This window comes from Penicillium solitum, assembly GCF_028829755.1.
Source record: "Penicillium solitum strain IBT 25940 chromosome Unknown utg000003l_segment0_segment0, whole genome shotgun sequence".
NCBI classification, from domain to species: Eukaryota; Fungi; Ascomycota; class Eurotiomycetes; order Eurotiales; family Aspergillaceae; genus Penicillium; species Penicillium solitum.
Genome location: NW_027072123.1, coordinates 406,695 through 428,099, shown reverse-complemented (window position 1 = coordinate 428,099; position 21,405 = coordinate 406,695). Strand labels below are relative to the sequence as shown.

The following is a 21,405-nucleotide window of genomic DNA, read 5'->3' as shown; positions in this document are numbered from 1 at the left end:
TAATCCTTATTTGGTGGACAACGGTGATTCGACAGCGAATTGCCTGTTTATCCGATCTTTGCTTGTATCTGCTAAGGTTATATAAGTTTGATATATTTCATTATTGGGGATTATTTCGGTCTCTTTCATTGACTTACCTGTTGAACGTTCTCAAACATATTTCAGAATGCCGCAAAATTACGGTTCCGAATATACCGGCTCCAAGCTTACTAGCCACGGGTTGAAGTTTCATAACTGGCCAGGGGCTGGTGAGCAGGCCGCGGAGCATTTTGGCCTCTCCCATGCTGTGATCATTCCTGCAAATGCTCGCCGCATATTGATCGGAGGTCAACTGGAAATTCGAGATGACGGTTCCATCCCCACAGACCCGGCGGAGGAAGCGGAGATCGCCTTTGAACATGTTGAGCGTGCCCTGAAGGCTGCTGGAGTTGGAGATAATGCGTGGGAATATGTCTACAAGGTTTGATATACTGAATGTGAAGTGAGGTGGAAATACAAAACTGATACATTTCCCAATAGATTAATACATACGAGGTTGCAGCAGAAGGACTTCAACACGGTATTGGGAAAGCAGCCCAGAAGTACTTGAAGCAGACACGCCCGGCGTGGACTGGTGTGAATATGGCCTCTCTCGTGATGCCAGGCCTCCATTTAGAGATTGAAGTTGAGGCTTATCTTCCCAACTGACACTTGTCGCAATTGATGCAATTCATAACCTCATATATCGTCTGCCTTTTTCGGACTTTCTTTGTAAATGAGTAATCAATGTTGGAGAATTAGAGTATATGTGCGGAGGTCGGTTGATAGTAAAATATGTACTTCATCTGAATACGGCTTAGATGTTCCTATGTATTTACAGGCAGACATTGTATTTTCAACCAATCAGCATGTTAGCTCAGGGGAAGAGCGCCGGGCTCATAACCCGGAGGTACGTTTCACCGCAACCAATTTGATCCGAAAACATTCAACTAACAATCACAATAGGACCCTGGATCGAAACCAGGACATGCTATGTCTATCTTTTTTTTTTCTTCTTTTTTTTTGTTTACGTTTCTATCGCCATTTAAAAATAAAACACTTGCACTTTTGTCAATATTCTAGTATGTCACATGTGGAGGGATTTATTTGAAAGTCCATCATTGACCACACTCGTGAGTCGTGGGGGGACGATATGACATCAGAATGTCCATCCATGATCTATTCACTTTGCAAATATGTAGCTCTGGAGCTGCAATTAATCAGATCTGTATGAGTTGTCCAAGAGCATCATGACTTCATTGACTCTCAGATATACCCATATACAAGATTCTTTCAATCATCTAGAAGCCTTGTCAGGCCGGTTTGTTCCCCAGAGCATCATACTGATGTAACATATGGGTGTTTGAATTTACATTGGACAAGCATATAAATATATACATACCTAGGTGATCAACCATCCCAGAGGATAGTTGCAGTCAAAGTTTTGAGCTTAATTTAGTTTGCTACTTCCTAAAAAGATGACACAAAGCAATTCACACCACCTTCACAGGTAATGCATCCATACCACCCCAACGTTCACATGCCGCTGACACTTAAAAAAGGGTCGGCAACTGGATGCCAGCCGACCACCAAGCCCACAAAGAATGGCTTGGGGGAATAATCAAGAAAGTTGACGAAAACGATGACAAAACCCTTCATCCGGTCCTAAAGGAATTCAAAGAACTCATCGAATCCAACACACGCATATACATGCTCCTGAGTTCAATGTTCAACGAAGTCCCACGAAACAAGCGATACGGCCACGACCCAACAGGTAACCCCGAAATCCGCAACTATAACCATTTCCTGCTTGTTATCAACCACCTCCTCACCACTGCGCCTTCCTGGACCGACAAGGCACACCGCGTCGGGCTAGTCGGTCTCCCTATCAATGCCGTCCTCGACTGGCCCATGGGTACACCCAGTGGATATGCAGCCTTCCTCGATCCCGAGATCAACGCGATGCTCAAGAAGGTCTTGAATGTGTGGGGCGAGTTCCTGCGCTCACCCGCTTCCGCTGATGTGTTGAATGACACCTCTCACGGATGGTTCGGTAAAACTGGTCGTCGGGATCTTACAGCCGTTGCAAAGATCGGCGTGCTGGCCGAGTCGGATTTGCAATTCCATGATATGTTCGAATGTGACCCCACTGCGCCAAATCACGGATTCCAGTCGTGGGATGACTTCTTCACTCGTGCCTTGAGACCCGGCATACGTCCCGTCGAGGACCCGCAGGACGGAAAGGTTATCGCTAACGCCTGCGAGTCGAAGCCTTACAGGCTTGCGCGCCATGTTCATGCGCGTGACAAGTTCTGGGTTAAGGGTCAGCCGTACTCTGTGCTCGACATGCTGGGTCATGATGCTCTTGCATCGCAGTTCGTTGGCGGCACTGTCTACCAGGCCTTCCTTAGTGCCTTGAGCTATCACCGTTGGCATTCGCCTGTTAGTGGCAAGGTCGTTAAGGCTCATGTTGTTGACGGTACTTACTATTCTGAGCCGCTGTTTGAAGGTGTTGGGAACCCGCAGGCTGAGCAAAAGGATATTGATATGGCGGGGCAAGTCACTTCGCAGGGATATATTACTTCAACTGCGACGCGGGCACTTATTTTCATTGAAGCCGATGAGCCCGCCATTGGGTTGGTGGCGTTTATTGGAGTTGGTATGGCAGAGGTGTCTACTTGTGATATCACTGTCAAGGAGGGGGATAGACTGGAGAAAGGAGATGAACTTGGTATGTTCCATTTCGGTGGTTCGACACATTGTCTTCTTTTCCGGAAGGGTGTTCATGTGTCTGGGTTCCCAGAGCCTGGGATGGAAGAGAACAAGCCTGTTCGAAGCAAACTGGCAGTTGTCTCGTGAGAAACGAGATGTATCTGCTGAAATCGCCGATTTGGAGAGTAAACGACGGACCTGTGAGTTACTGTATCCGGTTAGCTTTGCTTTTTGGGACGCCCCAATTCGCTATCACATACCTTCAATGCCGCCAATATAAAAGACCCGTCCTCGCTGCTCTTCCTCTCTCTTACTTTGTCAAATGCCTACGGATCTACTAGTACTATAGATTCAAATTTTACCTAATCTCTTCGAGCCCATGAATCATTACTGGAAAGATCCATCTCCAGGCTGACTGTAAACCACTACATACCACATCATAACTTCAAGCTGAACGACTACTTCGGAGAGTTCGCACACAGGCCAATTGGCCAAATATATGTCATTTTGATTTTCTCCTTCTCTTTGCAACATATCCTCTTGTAAATATATCCAGCTCTATCAGGAGGAATACTGTCAAGAAAGAACTTCAACCTTCTTCTCGAACCAGATCATTTCCTTGAGCATTTCCTCCAACTGTAGACCCAACCTTGTGACTTGAGCACCTTCTATTACAAACTCCGCTTTTACTATGTCATCACTGCCATCAAGCCAATCAGTAAGATGGGCATCGAATGTTCGGTCATCGGACACATGTTCGAATTTCAAGGTAAACCCCATTGAGCGATCTGTAGCATCGATGAAGAGCGCATCATCTCTGATTTGAACCAGTAAGTTATGATACCCAGGATTCCAGTAGTTGCCAGCGTAAGCACTGAGAGGCATTGTCGGTGGCTGCGGAGTATTCCCTTTTGGTCTATATTCATTTACTTGGCCCTTCTGGATACCTTGAATTTTCTTCGCCTGGGTTTTCTTTTCCTGCTTTTTCTTCTCCTTCTTTTCCTGGTTCTTACTCATTGGATTTGCATCTTTCGCCTCGGCCTGGGGTTTTGGACCGCGAATTTCAACAGGTCGTGTGGCTTTGCTTTTGCTGTCATGAGGTCTTTCGTCCGTGACTCCATGGAGATTGTCAATTAGCTTTTGGACAAGGGTCGTCGCAACGCCATTTGCTCCATCTGAGTTTCCCATAATAACAGCACCGAATGAGAAATCAGGGAGAAAGAAGAAGCGACTTCCGAATCCGGAGAATACCCCATTATGGCTGACAACCATATGCCCCTTGTAAAAGTAGATATCCAGGCCAGCAGCATATGCTACCGGTGAGGTGTACCGCTTCCGTCTTCCTGGGTTTGGATTCACAAAAGTTCGTAGGCGAGTGAGCCCTTCATAAACATTTTTATTGATAGGGTCTTCGCGATTGATAAAAGCCTTGACAAATTTGATGAAGTCGTTCACGCTCGAAATGATAGACCCTGCACCTTGGCCTTCTGGACAGTCTGGATTTTCTAACCCACGATATGTTGAGTCGACTCTTTTCCATGTGTAGCCAGTTGCCATGCGAGTTTCAAATCCTTTTGATCGTGCGCTGCTGGGTTGAAGAGTAGTTGATGCCATGTTCAGAGGCTTGAAAAATCGCTCTTCGAGGAATGTACCAAAATCCTGTCCGCTCTTGACTTCCACAAGATGGGTTGCCACTGTATACATCATGTTGCAGTAAATATACCTTGATCGAATGGGAGCCGCGACAGGGAGATTCCTGAGGTTTCTCGTAATGGAGCGAGCATTGTCTGGCTTCGCCGCTCGCACGCTCATATACGAATCGTCATGGCTGGCGCAATATCATTAGTCTTGAAATCAAACATGGAATTTAAAAATATTAGCTCACCTAGGCATTCCACTTCTATGACTTAAGATGTCTTCCACGGTGACTACTTCTGTGTATCCTTCTCCAAACATAACAAAGTCCTCGGGAAGAAGAGTCGACATCACAGCATCGTACTGAATATCCGGGAACATGTCATTATCGTCGACTAGCAATCCCACAGCCGCAGCAGTGAGTGATTTAGCAGACGATGCAATGTCAAACAGCGTATCTGCTGTGCAAGGTATTTCGGGATCCAGGCTCGCATGTCCATATCCCGCAGAGACAATTTGGTCATTGTGTATGATTGCAATCGCCAGCCCCGGGACATGCTGCTGCTTCATCAACTCTGTCACGTCTGACGCAAACCCTGACGAGTGAAAAAGATCCATATTGCTGATTTGACGAATTACCGGTGTGCGTTATGGAATGCCACTGTATAGGCCTGTTCATGTAGGTTCCAGGCAGTTTCTTTGCGAAAAAATCCCTCAGTTCAAACTTTGAAATGACAGATGCCACCTGGCATGAGAATGGGGGCCGGATTGTAGCACGCTTGGTCAGCTGCAAAGCTTAGTGTTCATGCCAGTGTAGTTTCTGCCTGTTTAAAGTAAGGCACCAATAAGGCACTTTCAGGCACTAACTAGGCCAAAAAGCCCATTAGGACACTGGCCATTATGCCCCTTCGCAGGATATCATTTTGGATTGTATAGGAAAGATTTCGAGTTGTTTTGGAATGGCAGGGCATTAAACACTTGAGAATGGTCTTTAGTTGAGATAATAGCGTTTTTTATTTTAGTCTACGGGTAGTCAATTGTTACAGTAATCGCAATTTGAAGACGAAACATACCGATGTTGTTCGGTATTCATCGATTCCGTTTGTCGCGGAGATGTTGTGATAGTCTAAAGGAGATCCTCCGTTTCCTCCGACTCCTCCGTTGCCGCATCCGGAAAAGGATATAAAATAACCAAATATTCCGTTCAATCGGAAGTCGCCATTCTATCTTTCGTACCCTGATATATTCTGATGAAATGATTCCCCCACTTCGACTCCCACATCGCACTTCGGTCGCGCCCTTGAACGCGCCGAGAACTAGCTTGACTAGCTTGCGAGGGAATGCTATCGCATCACAGACATGTATAAGACCGACATCTCGCCCGGAATGTTCAACCGGAATTTCTAGCTGTTCATCCCGAAAGATCCCTTTACCTCCAAGTCGACCTCTTCAACTCGCACACATGTCTACAATGCAGGCAACTCATGGCCACAGCCAGGCCTGCTGCAACATCCCACCTGTTGTATCGGAGGGCTATGTCCCCAAAGGCTCGTATGAGGAGCTTGGTGGAATGAAAAGCTGTAAATCCTAACGGCAGTCCTCAAGTTTTGCTATGACTAGGGCTAACAAAGACCCATGCAGATGTGACCGGCCCAGAGGAAGCGACCAAAGGAATTGTTGCTGTTTTCGACATTTTCGGCTACTTTGATCAGACTCTTCAAGGCGCCGATATCCTGGCAACCAGCGATCACCACCAGAAATACAAGGTCTTCATGCCTGACTGGTTCAACGGCAGCCCATGCCCGGTTGAATGGTAAAGCGTACTACGCCACTTAAAAAAAAAACCGCTAACCAAGCCGGAATTAGGTACCCCCCTAACTCTGAAGAGAAGCAGAAGGACTTGGGTGAGTGGTTTGGTAAGAACATGCCACAAGGTCCTGCGGCTGCTTTGCCTGGTTACATTGCCGCCCTTAAGGCTGCAAATCCATCTATTACCTCCTGGGGACTCCGGGGTGAGTTGGCTCTCTTTTACACTATGTTCGTTTCTTAATATTGCCTGGAATAGTACTGCTGGGGAGGGAAGGTTGCTGAAATTGTGACGTCTGGCGAGGACAATCCATTCAAGATTGCTGCCGCCTGCCACCCGGCCATGGTCGATCCATCTGGGGCGGCGAAGATCCCAGTGCCGTACATCCTATTGGCGTCGGGGGAAGATCCAGCTGAAGATGTCAGGCAATTTGAAAACAAGTTGAAAGTGCCTCATCATGTGGAGACTTTTGGGGATTAAGTCCATGGCTGGATGGCTGCCCGTGCATATCTGTCTAATCCCCGGGTACAGGAAGAGTACATTCGGGGTTACAAGACTGTGTTGGAATTCTTTGGGAAGCACTAGAACTAGGTCAAATGAGGCTATCTGTGTCCAAGTTTGTAAACCGTACAGTTTTACATCCGGAAGATTGTTTGCGAAGCAAAGTATACCAATTGAATCCTCTCAGCTCTTTGTGGCATCCTTTGGATCGATCAGAATCTCGTCCAAGTAGAGTAAGCTTACCTGAGGGATGCAACAACTGCGAGGAAACTCTGTCAATGACCTTCGAGGAAAATGTCAAGCTCGATATATGTCAGGCAACAAATGGGCCTGAACTCCGGGCCCAAAGCCCGACCCAACCCACGGCCCATTCGTAGGGGCCCATAAGGCCTCCATTAATGCCTATCTTAGGCGGGCTCTGTAATCGCTATAATATTCTAACCTTCTACTTATTATGTAGAGTTTAAATTTTTGGAATTTATAATATTAATAGCTATATAAGTATATATTTCCAATTTAAATAAAATCCGATCAGAAGAGCTCGAGATACTACGAAAAAGGGTAATAGATGTTTTAACACTCGATATATATCTAGGATCTAAATGGGAATACTACTACTTTCTAAGTGAACTTTATAATTTATAAATTATCTAAAGAACGCGCTTTCCCGCGTTTTTAAACGTGATATAGAGAGATAACTCGTAATTGATTCTAAATGATTTAAACTAATAAAATATTACCATTAAAATAGGACTTAGAAACGGGGGTAAAACGAAGGGTAATTTTAAAATCCCTAAAAGGGGTTTCAACTTCTGAATTCTCGGCATATTTATACTATTTAGGGCCTATTTAGGGGCCTATTAACCCGCAGTAGGCTTCTCCTTAGGCCCATAGCTCACCGGTGGGCCCAAAGGTAGGGCCCAAAGCCCAGCCCATTTGCGGGTTGGGTTGGGCTGGGCTATGGGCTTTATGGGCTTTGCGGAGCTCACCGTGAGACTATTGTTGAAACTAATTCTATGGAACTAACAGCGCAATATTATATGAGATAGTCCATATCCTAACCTAGATCCCCTTATGAGCTCAGCGATGTGGACTTTTGAAGAACCAGATCGGATACTGACCAACTTCAGTGGGTTGTACACAGCATCTTACCAGGACTAAATGAGGATCCAACGATTAGTGATGGTCTAAGTGTGCATCAAAAGAGTGTTGTGGCGGTGTAGTTAGCGGAGAGAGTGCGGAGGGACTCCAATATGACACTGGAATACAACGTGATCTATCATAGTATCATTAGCGGTTGCTCCAACAACAATCTATCTGGGGGGAGATTCCAAACTACCTGTCTTCTCACTTGTCACGAGTGCCCCCGTGAAAGGTACGGTTGGCTTTACAGTACACCATGTTGCGTTCGATTCGGCCTGATGTCTGCTGAGCAAACCCCCGCCATCTTGTCTTGGATAAAAGAAGTTGCGAGGAGCGTGCGTAAATCCCCACCTAATACCCATCGGTTCAAAAAGTCGGTGGGCAACCGAACGAGCCCTCCTTTAACTCCAGCATCCAAGCACAAACGCAAGAGGTCGGTGCCCGGAGCCGAGAATCTGATATCGCAGTCAGATCCTTCCAAGAGAACCCGCCATCCCGCTTTTGGAACACCCGACGACATCATCGCTCTAGCCATATCAAGCCCCACGACTAGCCAGGGTGAGCGAGCACGTCCATCCAGTCCATCGCGCGTGAAAGCTGAACTAGCCGCTGCCAGCCCCCGCGTGGTCTACATACATGAATCTGCCGACCCGACAAGCCTCGCTGCGAGTCAATTACTAGCAATTCTAACTCAAGATTCCGAGTTTCACGATATTCACGATGTGGCTCGGAAAGTGTCGAATGCTTCGTGCCAATGTGCCTTTGAACTGCGTAGTAAAGGTTCTTGGGTGAATAAGGTAGCGCTGCCGCTATTGGAGGGTGCTATTGGAGAACTACCGTTAAAGTGTTGGAGTGTGTATGTTTCACGAAGACTCCGTGTATTCCTACCACTTGGTAATTTTTAGTAGTCAAACTGAGTCCGTTGACCCCCAGTACCAACCTCGCTACACAGCCCGCGATACATACAACCGCAAAATCGATTTGGTGGTTGGCTTCCCGTGAACGATTGGGAAGCTGAATATGAACGGGCCGGACTCCATACCGCCGGGAAATCTTTCAGTCATATGACCTATCCATATACCGGGAAACGTGTTCTCGGCCCTGGTGTTGAAATCAAAGCCGCGGATGGAAATTTGGTAGAAGCGCAAGTCCAGATTGGGGTATGGATGACAGGACTCTTGATGTGGGCTTTTGAACAGCGCAAGACTACGCAAGACTTACCTCCACTAGTTGGCTGCACTGCTGTTGGAGAGGATTGGAAATTCTATATTGCTATTGGGGTGGAAGGGTCCGGTGTCTTGAAAGAAGTAGTAGGTATTATATTTTGGTGACTTGGTTACAACAGCTAACCAAATCTTTGTCCCACAGCGTATATGGGGCCCTTTGTCCGACCTTGATGGTCGTACAACAAGTGTGAAACATACCACGTCTCTTTTGAAAATTCTTCGCCGAGTCATGGAGTACACAGTCGGGCAGTAAAAGGATGGGATTTTCCAAGCAATGGCTTCTGGGAATTATAGGCTCGTAACTGCAAAATCATTCTATCAATTATAATTTGTCAAACATATCCAATAATAAAGCTTCATTTGCATCTTCAACTCACCACTGCAATCTGATTCATTTCTCTCAATGCCGAGCATGACGAGCATTGCCAAATCCGGAAGATCCGCAAACTATAAATGCATGCGGTGTGTGATGTTGCCCCAAGCGAAATTCTACCACCCTATTTTAAAGAAGCTTCTATTTACAGACTCATCCCCCGGCTCCAGCTCTTTGAAAATATACTTAGATATGAAGTCCAGGCTCGTGGTGTTTGTGTCGTCTTTGCTGTTCGGCCAGGTATTGGCTGAAGAACGCCACCCCCTTGTTGCATCCCTTGGTGCTCTTAGCGTCTTGCACTACAACAACCTTGGCCCTCAGAACAATGGCACTTCGGCCGTATTAGCACATCAGCCCTCGAGCTATGCCGATGCGACTGCAAAATGCACCGCCATTGGCGAGAAGCTCTTCCCGTGGTCTTGGAAGCAAAACGACAGTCAAACCGAACTCGGCTATGAGCTAGACTACCTCGTCTTTACGAAGGAGCTAGGAGCCGATGATTACCTGTGGCTGTCAACAGAACAGGACTCTCACAAAAACTGTTTTGCTCTCTCGATATCCCATCGCCAGATCATACCGAAGCAATGTAGAGAGAAGCTACCGGCCCTCTGTACTTCAACTCCTCCCGCAACAACCGATCTTGACGCAACCGCAAGGGAAACTGCGAAGCTGACTGTGACATCCAATGATTATACCATAACCGGATATCGGGATGCACGATCCTTCCGCTTCCTGGGCGTACCTTTTGCAAGTCCCCCAGTGGGGGACTTGCGCCTTGCCCCTCCCCAAGGCTACACAGGACCGAAGAATATCGATGCGACTAGCATGGGGGATATATGCATTCAATCCGCCTCACCTCTTAGCAAAGTGCCTATTCGTGGAATGTCTGAGAACTGCCTTTATCTGAACGTCTTCACCCCATTTCTCCCTCACGACAACACAAAGAATACCGCGCTCCGCCCTGTGGCTGTTTATGTGTATGGCGGTGGGTTCACAAAAGGCGCTTCATCTCTGATTGAATATGACGGGGGAAACTTCGCCAGCCGCAGCGATGTGATCGTCGTCACGTTTAATTATCGCCTTGGAGCATTGGGCTTTCTCTCGACGGGGAACCTCACAACCGGAAACTACGGTATTCAAGATCAGATCATGGCTTTGAAATGGGTCCAAGAAAATATTTCTGCCTTAGGAGGCGATCCATCCCGTGTCACTGTCTTCGGGCAGTCCTCTGGAGCTCAGAGTGTCGTGGCCCTGCTCTCTTGCACTGCAGCAAAGGGTCTCTTCTCCGGCGCGCTGGTGCAATCAGCAAATTTCGATCTCCCATGGCTCCCTCACGAACTTTACACCAAATACATCACCCCAGAAGTCGCAAGAGCAGTGGGATGTGAGGGCAACGATTCGGAAGAAAGTCTCGTCAAGTGCCTTCGTTCCGTCCCGACTTCAATGTATCTCGACAACTCAACCGAGTTCCAGGCTGCTTTGAAGACCTTCTCATCCAGCATCGCAACTCACTTCTACAACAACACACAAGAAACAGGTGCAGATGAGCCATTCATGCCAATGGTAGATTATACCGGGTCGGGGGTAATCGACGGCCAATTCAACGCCCTCCTAGCCAATAACAGCCTCCCCATCAACGTCCCAACCATGTTCACTACTGTGCGGGACGAGGCAAGCCTCTACATGAGTATTCTCAGCTTGGTAAAAGCCCCATTCGCTACATTGCTCAATGCCACATTCGGCGAGACTCTCGCACAGAATATTATCGCTTCGGGTGCATACAAAGTCGATGATTCAGACACCAATGCCGTCCTCAACGCTGTTTCCGATGCCCTGACACACAGTGAATGGACTTGTCCACAGGGTTATCTTCTCGATAACTCCCATTCCGCCTTCCCTTCACTATACGAAATCCAAATAACAGATGGTCACGCACAGACGGCAAACATGCCGGATATATGTTACCCGAATAGTGTATACAACGCTTCCTGTCATACCTCGGATAACCTGCCCGCGTGGGGTACCCTAAATGCCAAGACGCAAGATGTGAAACCGTACTACGATGATCGGGACATTCTTCACTCGCAGCTTGTTCATGATGTATTTGGTGCGTTTTTCCGCGAGAGGAACCCGAATCCGGATTTGGAGTTCTTGGAAGTCCGTGGCCCTGCGTATGCAAGTACGCTTTCTATATTTGGTGGGGAGGCTGGTTTTTCTATTGAGCAGTATACGCCCAATGAGAAGAATATGACGATGCTGGGGATGCCGCCGTCTAGTACGGCTAATTTTGAGGACGAAGAAATTTGTGCTGTGCTGCGTGATTACGGGTTTACTTTCCAAAGGGCCCATCTCCATGATTAAATTCACATTGGGTTATGTTTCTGTCGTTAATCAAATCCTTACACTGAACACTGAAGCCTGTAGAGCTCATATCAAATTCAAAGCGCAGCGTTGCAAGATTTCATCACCCCTCGGTTACGCCGCTTAGTTTCAACCATCATAGAATCTACACGATGCACCTTCGAGCTTGAATTCGTGTGCCCTGATTATTTGGGCTAGTCATTTGAAATTCATTCGAATCATGAGAATCATTGCTGCGAAGAAGCGTAAAAAGCCAGAGGAAACGTAACGTCAAATCAAGAGGCCGGCCAAAAGCGAGAGTGGAATGCTAGGTCTGTCGTGATAGAGATGAGATGCCAAAGTCAATGACCAGGCATGGTGATGGAATATGTCGATGGAGCCGAAGGAAAGTAAACGCTTATATGCTCAAAAAGGAGAGAACATGGCAGAAAGAAATTCGTTAAATGTATCAATGTGCATCAGTCGTATAAATTATTCGTAAATCGGGACCCTCCTCGAGGGAATGTATCCATCATCCTCAGGCACAGTTGCCGGGGGATATCGCTTTGAGGCAGGGTTCCGAGGGCTCGCCCATCCGGTTGTGCGGGGGTGGAATCCGGCACTGCTGTACGATCGCGGCCGCTCAGACCCACTGCCTCCGCTACTGGGTCGACTGTTACCTGTACTACCACCACTGTAGCTTCCTCTTCTCATGTCATCTGCGGCGTAAGTACCTAGATGTCTCGGCACCGCTCTTGGTGGTGGAGGGGTTGGTGACCTGTAGAAAGGTGGTTCTGGAGCAGCTGGAGCAGGGGCCGGGTCGCCAAATATAAATTCACGGAATTTGACACCTGCTGTACGTGATCGAGAACGGTCCTTTGGATTCTCCTTTGGGTAATCTCTCGGATCCCTATCTCTCGGATCCCTATCTCTTGGATGATCCCTTGAGTAGTCTCGCGGGTGAACCTTTGGCGAAGGCTCAGAGTTAGATTTGCTAGATCGCGAAGGGTGGCTTTCGTGCCCGCGGCGCTGTCGGGAAGGACTTGTGGGCGACAGATCTCGGAAAGGTCTGCGGGTATAGGCCTCGTGGGAGTGCCGTCTGGCACTACTGTTGGAAGGTGGTGATAGATGACGCCGCTCTTGGTGCTTATTGGGCTTCGCACGGTCCTTGCGGCGGCGTGCAATCTCATCTGACGACACATCGGAGACATCTGGAACCTCACCTGTCCCTGGGCTCAGTGGATGGCTGTGCCGGCCACCTTGGTCTCGTCCACTTGAACGTTCTGGACGCTCTCCCCATGGGGGAGGGGATGAAACCCTTGGGGTTGAAAAGCCCGGTCGGTTCGTCCCCGGTCTGCGAGCAGAAAATGCGGGATATTCCCCGCTGTAATTTCGGCGGTGATGGCGATGATCACTGGGCCGATCGGGCTCCACATGACTATAACGCTTTGACGCCGCCCGGCGTGGACGAGAGAAGTAATCGTCTTCGCCGGGTAGAGGATCCTTGCCACTAAAATGATAATGATATGTCCCAAAGTCTGGTGGCGAAGCACGCTTCATGTGTCTTTTTAAATAGTCCCGCTCCAATCGCCGACTCACGCCTTCATGCCATTCCAGCATCTCTGGGTCGGGCTCGGAAGGAAATGCGTCGCGAGGAATTGTTTTCGGAAAAATCTCGCCATTTACGTCTGGAATATCCCAAAGGTTGACCGCATTTTGCAAATACACCGAGTGTTCATCTGGGTCCATCAACAGTTGTATTGTCTGCCACCGCACGAAGCCATTTGGAAGTAGGGACGGAATCGATGGGGGTTCGTATGGGTTTGCTGAGGGCTGGAGGCTGTGGAAACATCCTAGTGACTGGTAGATGAATGACAGAGCTTGTCCCTTGGTCTCGAGGAATAAAGGGTCGTAGTTCCCGCCGACTTTGCGGTAAAAGGTAGCGAGTCGGTCGGGGGTGATATCAGTGGTGCCGTTGGTATCAAAGGAGGACTTGGGGAGATGTCAGTGTGGTGTCCAATACAGGTAGGGTCTAGAACTTACCATCAACTGCGCGATCCCCAGGCATAGCTGTTCCAGCAGTGGGGCTGGGCTCTTGTCTGGATTGATCAATGTACCCCATTGTATATCCGCCGAAGCCATGAATGCGGGGTATGAGGTAGTGAGAAGTGCATGCAAGCAAATGCATCAACGCATTTTCATCTCACAGGCTTCGAGGTTGGGCGTGTGTCAAGAGAAAGTGACAGCGAAGACAAGAGCGGTCAGGCACCCACGGGACACGGGACCCACTGCGGGGGGAACCAAAGAACTGCGAACTATGAAAGTTCGCTGAGTATAGATCTGATAGACCAAGTACAAAGAGAAAATTGAAAATACTGAGAATACTGAGATATTAAGATGTGAAGACATATCTATTTACTAGAAACAAAATATATGTGACTTGATGTCATTTATACCCGTGACTCACATACAATGTTGCATGACTGTGAAGCCTGATGTGGCGCCGTGTGACCCAATCAGCAGGTAATTAAATGAGTCTCTTTGGCTTTAAACATAATAACAATCAATATAGACTTCCCTAGGCCAGGAATTCCTCCTAGGTGCCTACAATAGGCGGATGACAATAGTAAGAAGAGTAGTACCTCCGAATCTGTTGTATATCTCTCACTTCACTCCACAATGAATTGATGAATGCAAGGTTTGCTAAAAGAAAAAAAAAAGGTCACTATGACAATCATTTGATTGGGATGGCAAGTTTCCAATCCATACTGCCCACTTTCATACCCGATACTCCAAGTCCCATATGTTATTAGCTTAATGGCTATAGGGGTCATGACATAATAGCTGCAGGCATCCAGGGACCCCCCTGATCCCCCTGCAAGGTTAAATATTAAGCCACAAAAGCACCCAGTAAATTATGTTACCACAAACGTATTCTATATATTCTCGAGTTCCAATATGTCAAGTCTCAAATTACGTACCCTCTCCCACAGGCCATTTTTGCGAGCCCATCTGGACCGGAATGGCCGTATTAACCCTATAGGGTTCGGGTTATTCATTCTTTTCGACGAGCAGATATCGATAGTCAAAATTGCAGTGATTGAGGCTGTCGCTGGGTTTGGCGTAGGCATGAATTTCCAGGCGCCTCTGATCGCGCTGCAATCCCATGTTGCCCCGGACGATTTTGCGACTGCGACTGCAACTTTTGGGTTCATTCGCAATATCGCCACCTCCCCTTCTGTTGTCATCGGAGGAGTGGTCTTCCAGCATAGCATGCAAACTCATGCCACAACACTTACAAGTGTCCTTGGAGATGAGATGGCCGCGCATTTTGACGGGTCTAGCGCGGAAGCTAATGTTGGACTGATCGCATCATTTCCCATCCACCAGCGTAATGCAGTCCGCGGAGCGTATGTCGCTAGTCTTCGTTCCATGTGGATTTCGTATGCCTGCGTTGCCGCGGTAGGGCTTCTGGCTAGCATAATGGTTAACAAAAAGTCCCTTGAAGGCCCGACCGATAGAAAGTCAAATGGCCAGGCATCAGAGGAACTGCCGTCCCACGAGCTGCCGCATATAACTCAAAGGTGATCTCTCACATTTCAACATATTTCGAGGCGAAGTGCCGTTGGAATATAAAGGATGTTGTCAATATAAAAGTTTGGTTCAAAGTGCATACTGCTAAATGTAAATATATCACTACCAACCCATTTTAAACCGTTCATACAAATGCTTCCAAATCCCTTCCTTTTTATCTTACGTATAATTATATAGAAACATCGTCGCGATACTCATCTTGCTTGTAATCAATGATCGAGAATCTAGTCGGTATGGCTTTTTGAGGTTACACGGTAAGCAATAGAACCCTGATGACATGCATGGCTGCAGAAATGCATTGAGATTCATTTTTGATCAACGAGAAGACTTTGGTATTATCCCCTGCCCGGGTTCTCTCATAACGCCGGATTTCCCTTTGCAGTCATCTAGTTGTAGTGAGTTGCAACTTCGGTCTATATGTCTACATAGTAGGCGATATTGTTTGTTCTGGCAGAACTGTAACATCGTTCACTATCTGTTTCAATGACCTTGGTTCATGGCTGATTCATGCGTTCATTCATACCTACATAGGTATGTTGCAAATATCACAGTATCCTTTCACGCGGTCCACAACGAAAGATTCGGCCACGAGTATACAGTATCAGTAAGAGAGGGGTCGAGCAAGAAATCAACGTCTGGCTGGGCCAGGAACTCCTCCATGCTCTCTCCTAAGAAGGCCATGTCATTTGCATAGTTTGCCGGGACAGTGGGTTCAGGAATACCGGAGCCAGCGGCATTACCAAAAACTCCCAGCTGGTTAGGGGCAATGACAGCAAGAGAGTCAGTCGAGGTCTCTGCGACACGAGATAAATCACTCTGGAAATGACTGCCTTCTGACATTTGAATCTTATCCAAGCACTGCTTCACACATTCCAAATTATCGTAAAATTCAGTCGCAGCAAGATTCCCGTGGCTGCTCATCGCCCGAAGAATTTCGAAAGCTGCCTCGAACAGAGCAAAGTCATTGCTGTTCTCCGGGTATACCAGGCTAGAAATAACCATTATCAGTGCTGAAGAGAAGAGATAGTGAGCATAGAAATATCCGAAAATTGGGACTGATCCGTTGGTCCATTCTTCCACAATCAGCGAGTGGGTATGTCTTGCAGCGTGAATACACGCATCACAAAGTGTTTTTAGAGTCTGGCGAATGTTCTTCTGCGCGTTATCCTCCGCAGTGGACTCGGGGGATGTAGCTTGGATCAGCGCGTGCAGAAGGATCGGCCGACTGGCCAGCATTATACACTACATTCGATTAGCCGACAATACATTCCTACTTAGGCTATGCACTTACCTGGTTGAATTGAAGGTGCAGTGATATAACGTTCATCGGAACGGGACCGTCGCGATTGAGCCGAATCTGCGGGGGAAGAGCACAGGACCACTCCTTGAGAGAGATGAGCAACTTTTGCTCCCGCTGTAGGAAAGACTCCGGGAACCGCTTTCGGCTATACACACGGTCAATGACCTGACCTGTGATCTTGGCCAACCCAATACTGGCGGTGAGGAATTCAGTGTCGGATGTGTGGTCATTGTGGATATCACCAGGTACATTTGATGGCATGTCAACGTAGATGTCCGCGTCGGAAATTTGAATCGGCCAGCCGACCTTCGACCCGTACATTCGATCAAATACATATATTGCCCACCATAATCTGGTCCGATGCTCACGCTGCACGGGGTCCGGGCACTTGCTTTCTGGGATATTGTGATTCAGCCCCACAGTCAAGCCTAGACGCATAGCACTGCCGACTAACAGAAATGCCGAATGGCGTCGATTTAAGAAAAACGAATATAGCGACTGAAATCGTGAGAACATAACCCATGTGCAATAGAAGTGATAAATATCTTACCAAAAGTAAAAGAGTTTCAACATGTGCCAGGCTTGGCCGCTCCGGCAAGATGGGTATCATCGTCATCGCATTGACGTAATAGGCCACGCCGGGGACATTGCATTCAAGGCTCGGGGTTGATCGCGCAGAATATACTTCTCCGAGAGCGAAGAGAGCAAAGAATTTACACGTCAACACGGCGTCGTCGAAGTTGTCCTTGCGATATGCATCCTCGAGCTCGTCGATGGTCGACTTTCGAAGAACCAAATGGTACACCCGTGTAACTTGACTGAACACAATTTGAAGCAAAAGCCGAGCTCTGGGCAGGCTCGGCCATTTCATTGCGGGATTGCATATTTTCATTAATGCAGTTTCCGGTGTGTACTGCGTTCGAGGCATGTGAGAAGTGATCTCGCTTTTGGTAAGAACCTTTCGGAGTCTGGTGGCGAACGCCGTGCATGCTGCTTCACAGACGTGGATTGGTGGTAATGAAGGGTCATATGGTAAGAACCATGCCCGTTCACCGAGCATTGGATTTCGAACATGTGTATCTGCGTCTGGTTCGGGTAGATCTAGAAAAGGGCGTAAGTCGGAGCCACCGGAAATACCAAGGAAACTTTAAGTACCTTCATCATGCCCTCGGTGTTCTGTCGGTGTTAGGAGCCCGGGGGATTGTGACAATTGACTACGCAAGCGCTGGTTCTCGGCAGCCAGTTCCTCGAGATAACTAGTTGAATATTTAGTCTTGCGAGGGCGCACGCTATGCTTAGTGGAGCATACCTCTCGTGCACTTTAACTTGACGATCTCGATTGACATAGTGACATTCGGCAGGACAACCAGCCTGCCGACATTTAAGACATGGCTGGCCACCAGTGCATTTGATTTTGTGTGAGTGACATCTCCGGCACCTTGAGACGTGACATTAGCGGCTAGACTCGGAGATAGGTTCTCCGGGACTTACGCGATGGACTTCTTTTTCTGTTTTCTTATGGCTGCATCGCTGCTCGATATCTTTGATGAGGACGTCATATTTTAAAATATAGTAGATGGGCTATCGAGGAGTAAGGAGTAAGGAGTAAAATTGAAATTTCGCCGGACGATGTTGACCGGCAAAATTTCATGTTGCCGAGCCAATCATCGTCTAGGATTCGACCTTTTAGGGGGGCGACTAAATGTTGCCATCTGGGACATAACTTTCTCATTGTATAACTCATGGATATTGCAGTAATTTATATAGTTATCCTCTCTCGCTTCCAAGGTTTCAAGGTTCTAAGGTAAGGAGTCATCAGTATCAAATATTCTTTTTACGGCCTTTGTGTATATATATAACCTGACATTTAAACCGATATCTAAAAAGACACATTTAGTTGCCCTTATAAGTTGCCCAAAAGAAACCATAATATCTGATCACCTATTCCGTGTCAAGGTAAATCGAAAGACATAGGGTGTTGAGAAAACCTATGGTTCAGGTCCGCTACCATATCATCTAGAGAAGGATTGTTCCACGTAGGTGAGGTTGACGTTAAAGGGTCGGTGAAAGACTCCGGTGTCTCAAGGTATTCATTTTGATCTTGGAAAAGGCCCGGCGAGACATCTCGTTCCCCACACCTGCTCATTCCGCAATCTTGAATCCAAGTCAGTAAGTTTCTTGATGGAAACCGAGAAGGGTTCTCCATACCAGAGTTCAGGTCTTCGCCTCGCTCAATTGAATCACAGAGGTTGTGAAAATGCTTCGCCAACTGCGCTCGTGACTTCGCGACAAATTCGACTGCTGTCGTTCCATGAGAACCAAGAATACAATTCATTTCTTCTCTCGCTCTGTCTGTACTCCAATCCAGACGACCTGTCAATGCTTGGCCTATGCCACTGGAGGCACTATACCAGCTGTCCTCAATAAGGCCCGCTTTCGCGGTATGATATTTGTGCGCTATGCTTTTGGTATCGTGAACCTGCGGTTCTGGCTGCTCCCAGACCTTGTCGGAACCACCCGTATCGCAACTCTCACTCGCTTGTTCAGGGGGTGTGGGGAATCTGTTGTCCAATCCAATCTGTGACAGGTTGAGAAAGTTTGAGGAGGAAAAGGTCGTTGGCCATAGGAGAATTTGCGGGAGGCACACAACCAAATCACCTGGCTGTACCACGATCTCCTGGGCTTCACCAAATACTTCGCATCCATCTCCATACTTCGGTTCTAACGGGGTCTGTGGCCATGAGTTGCATTGCCGATGGAACACTGGGACTAGTCGCATATTTTGTGTAGTCTCACATATCGGGAATATGATGGTACTATGGATGTCGCTCGTGCCTTCTCCTTGGGCGAGTAACTTGGTACGGTCGATTGGGACACCGAACCCTACATTGTCGCATTGGGAAACAGTGCTTTGTTGATACTGTCGTGGGTGATGGATGAGTTTTCGATTTTGATCCGGTCTGCATGCGACTAGAACAGCATAATAAGCCGGATCCCGTTGTACCATTTGAGATATCATCCTGTAGCATTGCTGGACGACGTTTTGATTGAATGTCGAATTTGTATCTTCTTTAGTACCGCTTTTTTCAATGTACTTCCGAGCCTGCCTGAACACACCAAACTCTTCCATGTAAGAAAAGAACCCAGGGATGTGGAGAAATCCATCCCTTTGCCAACGCCACCACGCATCGGCAGACCCTGTATAACGACATAGCAGCTCCGTATTTGAACAAAGGTTGGGGATAGCGGTATGGGTATGGCCGTCTATTGTGAAAGGCAAGTTAGCAGATATATGACAGTGACTGGACATCTCAAGTAGCAGTCATGAAGGTGGAATTGGCTGTACCTATGGAACTGTAGCATCCACGAGAACAGAATGCCTCCAATTTGTGAATTACTTCTGCTCTAGTGTTGTCACGTATATCCTCTGTGGGAATAAAGTGGGCAAGACGCATGAGATGCTCAGAGCAAAAGCTACCCCATGATATTGTGTATGCCCAGTCCACCAATGCCGTCAGAAGCTTTGTGTCGAACCTCGCTTGAGGAGTCGTGATTAGGGCGATCAGTGGCAAGCATATAGGAATACATCCGCAGCACTGCCACTCATTTGGGTCTTTATTGGTTGATGGCCCTTGTGTAGGCGAGGCTCCCAATGGTAATAGCCCTTGCCATTCTGTGTTTGGGAGGGATGGCATTTCTGACTGGATGGTGGAAGGTGGAGTGTCAACCTCAGCGCAACTATCGGTGCCTTTGTTCTGAGCTGAGCTTGAGGAGGTTTGGGATTTTCTTGCTTGAAACACCGTAAGCCGCATTCTTGGAGGTTCAACTGGATAATATCATGACTTACATCCCCGTGCTGCCAAGCGTGTCTGCGGTATCCCTAAAGTTTCCAATGCCCGTTGGACATCACTTGCCATGAGTCGATTCCGAGTGCGTCCACGTTCTGGTCTGTTTCCCATGCTCTCTTCAAGGAGTGATATGGAGTCCAAATGATTCAGGTGCTTGCTCAAACATGCTGTCAATGAAAGCAAATGTTTGCTCCAAGTTAAGGGGCGAGTATGAATTGGAAGAGCCTTGTCGAAGGGAATTTTCCAGTACCGAAATATTGTTTGGGTACTTGATCGTTTCGCTAGCTCCGATTTCTTATGTCGCTGTACAATCGGTCGTACCGTTTCTGTATATCCGATAGCTTTCCGGTAGTCACCGAGGCTCTCATACCTCGTGGACCAAAGATTATTCTGGCATATCCAGTGCCACGCGGCACTGATGGATGAAGCGACTCGCTCATCGATTTCGGAACTTTTAGTCAAAAGGTCGGTCAACACATCCAAGTGTTTATGCTCTGGCTTTCCATGTAATAGAGTCGCGATAAATGATTCAGAGGAGTACTCTATATCACTCGAGAAACTTCGAGCCACATGATCCATGGTGAAATATTGGTCTTGATCTTCAAATACTCGATGTATGTAGTCTTAATCGTTTCTTTTGACTCTTATCCTATTGTTCAAAGAGAACCGATCGGTATATATACTTAGAACTGGAACTAAATTTGGGAATTGCCTCTTTGCGCTTCTGGCTAGCTGCAGGGCACTTCTTTCAGTTGCCACACGCGCCATGTATTGGTGGGTGGTGGTATCCATCTACAACTAACATTGATTACTGATAGTATATCCGGAACTATCACATTTGATTGCCTATAGGGCGAGGTTGTTGAACGGTGGTGGCGGATATGAACTAACAGGTCGCACGGTTCCCT

General features: G+C 47.5%; 10 protein-coding genes across 10 annotated transcripts; 6 read left to right on the top strand and 4 right to left on the bottom strand.

Annotated features, from left to right (window-relative positions):
* Positions 1-166: 166 nt before the first annotated feature.
* Positions 167-687, top strand: N7455_004065 (uncharacterized protein; the record flags this gene model as incomplete). The annotated part of the gene is made up of 2 exons (XM_040959672.2): positions 167-460; positions 520-687. 2 exons carry the CDS (start codon positions 167-169, stop codon positions 685-687), a joined length of 462 nt encoding a protein of 153 aa, XP_040809970.2.
* Positions 688-1,496: 809 nt separating this feature from the next.
* Positions 1,497-2,877, top strand: N7455_004064 (uncharacterized protein; the record flags this gene model as incomplete). The annotated part of the gene is made up of 2 exons (XM_040959621.2): positions 1,497-1,528; positions 1,581-2,877. The coding sequence occupies 2 exons, from the start codon at positions 1,497-1,499 to the stop codon at positions 2,875-2,877; spliced, it is 1,329 nt and encodes a 442-aa protein (XP_040809872.2).
* A 429-nt stretch (positions 2,878-3,306) lies between these two features.
* N7455_004063 (uncharacterized protein) lies at positions 3,307-4,983 on the bottom strand (the record flags this gene model as incomplete). Its single annotated transcript, XM_040959636.2, has 2 exons — positions 3,307-4,558; positions 4,616-4,983. 2 exons carry the CDS (start codon positions 4,981-4,983, stop codon positions 3,307-3,309), a joined length of 1,620 nt encoding a protein of 539 aa, XP_040809928.2.
* A 792-nt stretch (positions 4,984-5,775) lies between these two features.
* Positions 5,776-6,724, top strand: N7455_004062 (uncharacterized protein). The gene is made up of 4 exons (XM_065604671.1): positions 5,776-5,945; positions 6,007-6,178; positions 6,232-6,406; positions 6,431-6,724. The coding sequence occupies exons 1-4, from the start codon at positions 5,828-5,830 to the stop codon at positions 6,650-6,652; spliced, it is 687 nt and encodes a 228-aa protein (XP_065461571.1). The 5' UTR covers positions 5,776-5,827; the 3' UTR covers positions 6,653-6,724.
* A 1,370-nt stretch (positions 6,725-8,094) lies between these two features.
* N7455_004061 (uncharacterized protein) lies at positions 8,095-9,295 on the top strand (the record flags this gene model as incomplete). The annotated part of the gene is made up of 3 exons (XM_065604670.1): positions 8,095-8,668; positions 8,750-9,126; positions 9,185-9,295. The coding sequence occupies 3 exons, from the start codon at positions 8,095-8,097 to the stop codon at positions 9,293-9,295; spliced, it is 1,062 nt and encodes a 353-aa protein (XP_065461570.1).
* Positions 9,296-9,607: 312 nt separating this feature from the next.
* Positions 9,608-11,776, top strand: N7455_004060 (putative cholinesterase; the record flags this gene model as incomplete). Its single annotated transcript, XM_040959583.2, has 1 exon — positions 9,608-11,776. The coding sequence occupies one exon, from the start codon at positions 9,608-9,610 to the stop codon at positions 11,774-11,776; it is 2,169 nt and encodes a 722-aa protein (XP_040809883.2).
* A 471-nt stretch (positions 11,777-12,247) lies between these two features.
* On the bottom strand, positions 12,248-13,897 carry N7455_004059 (uncharacterized protein; the record flags this gene model as incomplete). The annotated part of the gene is made up of 2 exons (XM_040959623.2): positions 12,248-13,747; positions 13,799-13,897. 2 exons carry the CDS (start codon positions 13,895-13,897, stop codon positions 12,248-12,250), a joined length of 1,599 nt encoding a protein of 532 aa, XP_040809967.2.
* An 816-nt stretch (positions 13,898-14,713) lies between these two features.
* On the top strand, positions 14,714-15,343 carry N7455_004058 (uncharacterized protein; the record flags this gene model as incomplete). Its single annotated transcript, XM_040959637.2, has 1 exon — positions 14,714-15,343. One exon carries the CDS (start codon positions 14,714-14,716, stop codon positions 15,341-15,343), a length of 630 nt encoding a protein of 209 aa, XP_040809955.2.
* A 564-nt stretch (positions 15,344-15,907) lies between these two features.
* Positions 15,908-18,208, bottom strand: N7455_004057 (Zn(II)2Cys6 transcription factor; the record flags this gene model as incomplete). The annotated part of the gene is made up of 6 exons (XM_040959651.2): positions 15,908-16,591; positions 16,641-17,147; positions 17,200-17,750; positions 17,805-17,905; positions 17,959-18,087; positions 18,141-18,208. The coding sequence occupies 6 exons, from the start codon at positions 18,206-18,208 to the stop codon at positions 15,908-15,910; spliced, it is 2,040 nt and encodes a 679-aa protein (XP_040809977.2).
* A 392-nt stretch (positions 18,209-18,600) lies between these two features.
* On the bottom strand, positions 18,601-21,076 carry N7455_004056 (uncharacterized protein; the record flags this gene model as incomplete). Its single annotated transcript, XM_040959611.2, has 4 exons — positions 18,601-18,803; positions 18,858-19,913; positions 19,996-20,439; positions 20,497-21,076. The coding sequence occupies 4 exons, from the start codon at positions 21,074-21,076 to the stop codon at positions 18,601-18,603; spliced, it is 2,283 nt and encodes a 760-aa protein (XP_040809971.2).
* Between the last annotated feature and the right edge of the window lie 329 nt (positions 21,077-21,405).